General features: G+C 47.7%; 1 protein-coding gene across 1 annotated transcript; it reads left to right on the forward strand.

The window, feature by feature from the left end:
- The first annotated feature begins 225 nt into the window (after positions 1-225).
- On the forward strand, positions 226-7952 carry FAM110C (family with sequence similarity 110 member C). The gene is made up of 2 exons (XM_030844502.3): positions 226-1220; positions 5129-7952. Exon 1 carries the CDS (start codon positions 226-228, stop codon positions 1189-1191), a length of 966 nt encoding a protein of 321 aa, XP_030700362.1. The 3' UTR covers positions 1192-1220; positions 5129-7952.
- Positions 7953-8873: the final 921 nt, after the last annotated feature.

Raw genomic sequence — 8873 nt, forward strand, 5'->3', positions numbered from 1 at the left:
CCGGGCGCGCGGTGAGGGGCGGGGGCGGGAACAGGCGGGGAGGAGCCGGCGGGGCGGGGACCCAGGCAACTAGCCAATCCGCGCGGACTCGGGTTCGCCCAGGCTCCCGACTGGCCGGCGGGAACTGGGGAGCCGCTCCCCACCACTCGCGGACTTCGGAATTGGCTGCCGGCCTGACGGGCGCCGCGGCCGCAGCGCGTTTCCGCAGTTTGTCGAGCCCCGAGGATGCGCGCCCTGCCAGCCCTGGACGCGCCCCCGAGCGAGCGCCTCCTGTCCCGGGACTCCGGGGCCCCCCGGGCCCAGGACCCGGCGGGGCCGACGCGCAGGAGCGCGGTGGAAAGGCTGGCAGCCGACCGCTCCAAGTACGTGCGGGGCCCGCCGGGAGCCGGCCCAGGCCCGGCTTGCGAGGGCAGCGGCCCCGGGGCGAGCGAAGGGCAGGCGGGCGACCCTCGGCCCCCGACGCGCGTCCCCGGTGCGGCGGCGCGCAGGGCCATAGCGCGGAAGCCGCTGAGGCCGGACTCGCTGGTTATCTACCGACAGAAATGCGAGTTCGTCCGAGGGTCGGGAGCCGACAGCCCCAGGGGAGGCCTGGTGAAGAAGCTCTTCCCGGGGCCGGGCAAGGACAAGACGCCGGGGTCCCCCGGCACGTCCCGGGTGGGAGAGGAGGGCGGGGCCGGGGCCCAGGAGGCCGCGCCGACCGAACCCGGCCCCGTCGTGGCTCCCGCGGTGCCAGGGCCCTCCGCGCCCCCGGCTCCCGCCCCGCCGGTCAGGGCGCCCTCCAGAGTTCCGGCTGCGCCCCGGGGTCCGGAGCTGCTCGGGGCGAGGCACCGGGGGCTGCAGCGTTCGCAGTCCGACCTCAGCTCGCGCTACTCCGCGTCCTTGGCCGAATTTGACACCTTCTTCCAGTACTGCGGCCTGGAGCCCGAGGTGGTGGAGGCGATCGGGCGGGAGAACTTCTCCGCCGGGTCGGACGTCGTCGCCCTCAAGGTCCGCAGCGTGAGCGTCGCCACCTCCGACAGCGGCTTCTCCCGGCACAGCGGCGGCGACGAGGGGCTGCAGGAAGAAGAGCTCACGGAGCAGGTGCCCAGCACCACCTCGGTGGTCGAGAGGAACGCCCGCATCATCAAGTGGCTGTACACCTGTAAGAAGGCCAAGGAGACCCCCGGCCAGGGGCTGCAGGGCCCGGCGTGACCGCTGCGCCCCGGGAGACCCGGACCGAGGTTTGCGTCCAGAGAGGCCGGGAGGGGTGTGTGTGCGGCGTGCCTGTGAGGGCTTGGGGAGTGACCGAGCCGGGTAGATCCAGCCTTCTCAAGTAGCGAGGGACCCTAGCGATAGCGACGCAGAGGCTCCTGCGTCAGAGTGGCCGCTGCTGAAGAGCAGAAGGGCCGCCAGGCCAGGTCCCCGCAGGGCCTGCACCAGTTCTTTTGAGTGTGCGATTTCTGGCTGCCCGGAAAGGTAACACCATCCCAGTTGGTCTATTATTGTGAAAAGTGGAGAAACTGGGATTATAAATGCTCAGTTAGGAAGTGGTTTTACACCTCAGCAGTTATCCTGATTTGAACATAGCCTGAGAGCCCCAGTTCCTGTGGGCATCCAGAGCTTTGGTGTGAGTTGACCGGTCAGCCTGTGGCCCTGGGGTGGGGCTGCCATCTCCCCTCCAGCAGAAAGGAAGGCTCTGCACTTCCTGGAGGCCTTTACCCAAGTGGGAGGGAGGAGAACTTCTCTACAGGATCTTGTCAGCAGTTTGACATTCATTTAGCTGCAGAGATCTTTATTTGGCTAAAGTTTGTTCAAATTGTTCTGAGACCTTCCTGCGGAGAGCCACTGCAGCGTAGTTCACAGGAAGGAGCTTCGGTTTGTTGAACTGGAGCTGGACGAGATCGGAACTAGCATCTTAGAGTCCTGCTTGGCAGTGATTCTGTATTTTATTTGCCTCTGACGATAATTTGGGAGGTAAATTTCTTCGCCTTGGGCGTCAGTAGCTCAGGATTGATCGCAAGAAGTTCTTTTTCCCTGAGGAGCTAAGGAGTGCTTATCCTCACTGTCAGCTCTGTGGAGAGAGCACTTCCGGGGCTGGTGAAGAGAGAAGGGAAGGTACCTTTTCAGGGCTCTCTTTGGGAGCCAAGATTTTAAACATTGCAACATCTTGTTTTCTCTTACCCTGCACTGACAACCTGCTACAGGTGTTTGTGAAATTCACGTGGTGGAAGTATTTTTTCTGCCGTTGAGATGACTGATTGAACACACAGTATCAGTCTTCAGCGTGGTGGGGAGTCTGCCACAGACGTGATGCACACAGCTCACCTGTGTCTGAGGCCTGGAAAAAGCCTGACTTCCCCTAGTGGCCATGGTCTTGGTACGGTTGTGACAATTCGCAAAAACAGAGGAGTTCATTGTTTCTCTTGAACTCAGAGGGGTCATGACTTAAGTGCTCCCTTGTAGTTCATTGAGGATTATTGCATTTCCACTAGCCTGAATCCCCAAGGAATGTATATGGGCAGTCAGAATTTAAACTAAAAGCACACATTAACTTGTACTTTTCACCGGTTGTGTTGGGAACTGAGACGAGTGAATGCTGGCCAGGGTTAGGGTTGGCCATGAACACCCTGATGTGGAGGAAGGAAGCTGCAGAGGCCAGCATGTCCCAGAGGGATGCTGTGTAGGATGGAGCCCTCAGTGGGGAGTGGGGAGTGCTTCTGGTAGCAACCACTCCCGCACTTCTAGCTTCGTTGTCCATAAAACGAAGGTAGATAGCAGATGCTTTCCAGCCTCTACGCTTTATGATTCCACATAGTCAGTAATCTGTATGTCTGTGTTGCACGATTGAAACCCAGAAAAGGAAAACAAAAAAACTGTCGTCTATTGTAGTATGTAAAAAGTAAACTTACAAATAACCTCCTTCCAAGTGGCCAGAGTGCACTGTACTTTATGCAAAGAGTGTAGGTGAAAATGGTGGTGCAAATAGTGCTGAAGTAACACAGTGGTGCACAAACACACCAAAATAAAACCTGACACCAAAAAAATAAAAGCGCTGTCCTCTGATCCATCAAGACCCAGCCCCACCTCACCCAGTGCTCACCGACAGTGCTCACCCACAGCGCTCACCCAGTGCTCACCCAGTGCTCACCCACCGTGCTCACCCAGTGCTCACCGACAGCGCTCACCCAGTGCTCCAGTGTGAAAGCTGAGAGGGAGTTTAGGATTCAGTCCATGAAGTAACTTTCCAAATAACCTTTCCTTTTAGGTCTGAGTCTGTGTAAGATTTAAGAAGGTTGGTTAGCCTGTAAGAACTTTCACTTTTATGACAGAGAAGTAGTCGAGGCAAGAGGGAAAGTGACACAGGTTTAGGAAACTGGCCAGGTGAGCCTCTGCAGAAGAACAGAGGTTCACTCACTCACCCTCTCCCTCCCTCTACATAACCCTGTTTGTTCAAGTGGGGGTCGGATGTCACCTGTATCCTGAGCTGTTTCATATTACTGCTCAGAGAAGGGAGATGGAATTGACACGGAACCTGCCCAGTTTTCTGTATGTCATTGGCAATCACCAGCACTGTAAAGATTTTCTCTACAAATTCACTCTCCTAGACCCAAGACAGCTCAGGTTATTTGAACTTCCACCCAGGACACCTAAGGGCTGGCTGTTCGGAGAACTGTGAGGAAGAAATGCATGTCCTTCCTCCAGCTCCACTGGGACTGGGACGATGTCTGCCCATGATCACGGCCCCTCAACTTGCCATTCGCAGACACGAAGCCCCCTCTGAAGAAGAGCCAGGAGAGCGCTTAGACCCTTCGCCTTCATTGGTGAGGGTCTTCTGGCAGCTTGAACAAAATGCAGCTGACCTTCTCCCACAGGATTACTTGGCCGAGATTAATTCCGTAACTTCTGGAAGCTGTGGAAGCAAGACTACAAGGTGTAATTTTTCTGTAGTTTATCAGGACATTTGTGTTGGAGTCCATACGGATTCCTTTTAAGATTTCATGAAAATTCAGAAAATTTGAGATGAACAAATATATGCTTTCTAAGTGAAAAAAGAAAACATTTTATATGGAGGGTTTTGTCCCCTTGCTAGATAGAGATATTATAAAGTAAAATAAAAATATCCCATCCAGAATTAAATAAAAGGTTCACAAATTTATTACCCCATGGAGTAAAAATACTTGCTTTCCAAAACTGAGGATATCAGAGCTGGAGAATGACTTGTAGAATCTGCATGCAGTCCCGCTGGGATCCATTAGTGATAGATAGTTACATGTGGATAATTTTGGTATTCTGTTTCCCAGTGTATAATTCCTGAAAACTGCTCTTCTGTCTACTGGTGTTCAGTCATCTTCCTGTCATTCAATTCATTAAAATGATAGGCCTGCCAAAATTTCGGTTTTTGGTTTTCTATCTTTTGCACAAATAAATGTTACCGATCTTAAAATTGTTAGAATGGTAACTTGCCCTTTGAATTAATTAGGGCTAAACATTGTTCGGTTTTAAGGCAAAAATTTCAGACATCGCCAGCTCTCTTCACATTTCTCTTTGATAGATGTGGGGCAACTGAAAGCTAGGGGGTAGAACTGTCTCACCATCTGCAAAGATGCCGTGGGGAGATAGCGCAAACAAACTGGGACACCCCTGAATTTCTGCTTCTTTCTTTTTTGACTAGCTGGGAAGCTCTGTAGTCACCAACTAAGAGTGCATTTTAGGTAAGCTAGTGGCTTGAGCTGTAATAAGGCTACCTACTCTGTCTTCAGGCCAGCCCCTGGGCCTTTTAGAGAGATTTGTGTTTGAAAGCAAAGAATCTGTTTGCCTCTAAAAATTTATTTGTACTGCTTCCTTTGTGTTCTGTTTTGTTGTCCAGCTCTGTGCTAGTGGCCGCTGGCCTTACCCATCAACATTCAAAGAAATTTTTCTTTACTTCCCCAGAAAAAGGCCTGCGGGGAGATGGATGCAGAGAAACCAGATGATAGCTGCTTTTGCCACTGATTTCTTTTCAAAATTTAAAATGTGCAAAGGAGATGCTTAAAATGCAGAAAATATCACAAAACCAAAAACTGCAGGGACCTGACTTCGTAGTTCAATGCTTGGCTTTATAACTTTTGCCTAGAATGGTGTTGATTGACAGCTTTTTCCTTATCCTCAGGAAGCAAGCCTTCCCGACAGTGGGGACTCCTTGAAGTACGTCTGGTTGATTGGGACCCCAGGGCCATCCTCACTGCCAGGTTTTGTCCAGTGTACCCAGGTGTCCATATGATTGCTGTTTTCCCAGGAATAAAGCACACCATTGAAGAAGCCTAAGCAATTTCAGAAGGTTGGAAGCGCTATGGAGAAGATGGGAACATAGAACTTGGAAATTAGCTGAGTTATAACTGTTATGACACAGCTGTAGCTCTGGAAGATATTTTCTTGTGTTAGGTGGACCTATCCTTGCTTCCAGAGAGCAGCAGAAGAGGGAAAAACTGCTTGGAGATATTTTCAAGGGCATCTTTTTGAGTGGCTTGCTGACAAAGAGGTACAATTATACATTTTGATGATATCTAAATTAATTTTAAAAAGAAAAAAGGCAAAGAGCATGAAAAGCAAACACGAATGCCACGGTATTTACTTCTTCAATCATATTGGATGGATTGGCACCATTTAAATCAAAGTTCTGTGATCATAAGAAGTTATATTCTACACAAATACTATGGCTAACAAAGAGCAAACACATGCTCACACTTGCATACTCACACGTAGACCTCAATTTCTAAGCACCACTGCACCGTAAACTACAGTGAATTCCCAAACTGTGCAACTGATCATCTTATGAAATGAATCAGAAAGCACTTTTAAAACCACTTGAGAGCTGCAAGGTCGTTCTGTGAACATCACTCCTGTTGGGTTGTAGACATGCAGAGGTACCAGTAAAAGATAAAGAGCTGAAATACTGCTCGGAAACCTTTTCTTGTACCTGGACAGTTCCTTGAGAGTTGGCAGAAGAATATTGGAGCTTCCTTCCTTCAGATCAACAGCAGTGGTCCTCTTCTGCAGCACCGTTTAGAATATGGGCCTCCATGGTTCTCTTGTTCCCAGCTTCCAAAAGGATAAAAAGCCTCGGTTTAGACAGAACATGGACTCATGACAAGTGATGTGCCCTGCTCTCTGGTCTAATTCACACACCCACCTATCAGGCAATCATTCCAAACTTGGCAACACTTCACCCTTCTCTGAAAAGGGTGTGTTTGAGACAAGGGTTAGCCTCTGGGTGTCCATAAGGAGTTACTGTGACCCTAAATCTGAACCAGCTCATGGCACTCAGAGTAAATAGATTTCAGATTCAGAAACTTCTGGGAGGAATTTTGTATCGATGATGACAACCCAAAGAAAACTTGTCACCTGGTCAAAGCTTACAATGTTTTGTCAAAATATGTCCCTTCAAGAATAAAATTATTAGAAGAATCGGGAGGGAAGAGAAATAGCTTTCTCAGTGGTAAAATATTTTATAAACCAATTTTGATATATTCATGTATTTGTTTAATATTGTATTCTATTTTTGTAACTGTTTTACTGTGAGAATATGTCCTTGAATTACTTAAATATTTATTTTTACGTAGTTACTGGTCTTCAGATAGTTTTCCTACACTTCGTATGGTTTTAGTTTTTATCAGGATAACTTTGAATCATTCTCTCCTTGATTATCTTTTTGTGTGTTGTTTAATTGAATTTCCAAATTTGACTGTAAGCAGAGTGCTCACTGCTCTAGAAAGTGCTCTGTGCTCTAGGGATTTGTTTTTAAGTAAAACACAGATGCGCATTTGGGGAGGCTCTGTTGGCTGATGGATGTACCTCTGTCAATGTAGTCTCTAGAAAGACAAAGATTCCCTGCTCTAAGAAATGTTTCCCTGTTGTTTTTTTCAAAATGCTGCTGTTCTGCTGTTCACTGGATTACACCTAGTTTAAAGATAATGTCAAAGATGAGAGGAGTTTTCTTTAAAGGACCTTTTCATATATGCAGTTCCCTTGTTTACAGGTTCCATTAATTTTATAGGTGAATGCTTTAAGTAAAATTGTTATGTGCCTTTCTATTGTCAGAATAGGATGAACCGAAACCTAGCTCAGATTTATCTGAGATCAAAATGGTGCGGACTCTACCATCCGTGTAATAGATGAAAAAGAGAAAAACAAATTGGTTACCATTTAAAAGCACCAAGATCTTTGAGAAGCATTTGCACTTCAGTGGAGGCGACTCCTGGAAGGAGCTGTCAGGAACCGGGTATCCCCAGACCCCAGCAGGATGGGTTAACGCTCCCTCTTGTCCGTTCAGATTCATGCCTAAGCTCCGGGCCTGAGTGTGTGGTTGGAGGCCAGAGGTCCTTTCCTCACTGAATTACCCCAATTTGCTGAGTGACTTTGAGAAAATCAAACTGTGTAGCTCAGTCTGAATGAAAAAGCTTGTAATTGCTTTTCACTATTGCGGCAAAATAGTTTCTTTTGTTCACAAAAGAATAGCTTCTCAGATAATATGATTAAGCACGATGGAGAGAAAAAATTATTGATACAGCATGGAAAATATCTTGGTAGTATCTATTTCATTAATACATGGGTACAGATCAGCAATGCCTCAGAGTGAAAGGTATTTATGTAACTGGAAAGCTTCCTCACTATATACTGATGCATATAGTTTCTAAACTGCTGGTCACTGACACTGGAATACAAAGAAGGATTTATCAGACGTTGCCCTTTTCAGTGGGCTACGGTGCCGTGCTGTAGTTGGTGATTCCGTGAGATACCAGCCCAGACAATTGTTCTGGCTGTTTCTGAACAGAGTTCATGTTTTCTGCACGCTACTTGCGACGTGAGTGCAATATTGTATATTCTGTGTCAAAGAAATAAAGTATTTTTTATCATTTTTAGTATTACTTTATGAATTTGTACAATGTGAAAAAACTGAAGCAAGAGTCTGCTTATTATAATTACTCAAATCTTTGGCTTTCTCCCTTTTTTCCTAATATCATCTCAGCAGATTATCAGTAGAAATGAGGAGCGCATTCAAAAATTTGACCCAGGAGAGCCATGTGGTGTCCGAAGTCTCCAGTTCTCCCTGGAGATGGAATGCAATAAAAACAGTTTGAATGTTTAGCACGTTGGTTTTCTTTGTTTCATCAGTCTTTTGTTTAAATTTCTTTCCTTCATGGTTTATTAATATTATCATTGTAAACTGGGTCCAAAGATAAAAATGAGAGTATAGTTTGTAACCTTTCCCATTAGTTAACTCCTTGGTGAAGGCAAACTCTACGTACAGCAGGTGTGCTCTCTGTGTCTGCTGGTACTGGAGATGTAGGCCTGAGCCAGTGGGGAGGTCCAGTCTCCAGCTGATCCGGCTAAGCCAGGCCAGCTTCTTTTTCAGTCCTGCGGTGGCTTATGCGCAAATCCGCACAGGCATCCGAAGACAGGATTCTGGAGAACAGTTTACCCTGTATTTCCACGAAGACCATGGACAAGCCCCCAGGGACTCCAGAAACCTCTGATTGTAACTGCTCAGAACTGGCCCGACATCGTGCTAGGTGGCTTCCATCACAGAATCCAACAGCAGCTGTCATTGTCTGCCTTCAGGTAAACGTGAGTTCTCACCTTTCTGTTTCCCTTTTTGAAAATTCGATAAGACGGAAGCAATGAAGTGATGCACAGCGGTTAGATGTTTCAACTTTGCTTGCGTTTTCTGTGATGAGATAAATTAATCTATATAATAGTTAAATGTTCCAGGTTGGAAATACCGAACAAGAAGGAAAGCAAATTCTCAACCAGGAGCTTATAACTCTGGTTGTGGAAGTAGGAGCAGTTCATGGGGGGAAAATACAGAAACACCAGGCAGTGCGCTCCTATCCAGTAATATTTTCTCTGCTACAATG

The sequence above is a fragment of the Globicephala melas genome, chromosome 12 (assembly GCF_963455315.2).
Source record: "Globicephala melas chromosome 12, mGloMel1.2, whole genome shotgun sequence".
Classification (NCBI taxonomy): Eukaryota; Metazoa; Chordata; class Mammalia; order Artiodactyla; family Delphinidae; genus Globicephala; species Globicephala melas.

Excerpts from the sequence above, each read along its gene's own strand:
- FAM110C (XM_030844502.3), top strand. The coding sequence starts at position 226 with ATGCGCGCCCTGCCAGCCCTGGACGCGCCCCCGAGCGAGCGCCTCCTG.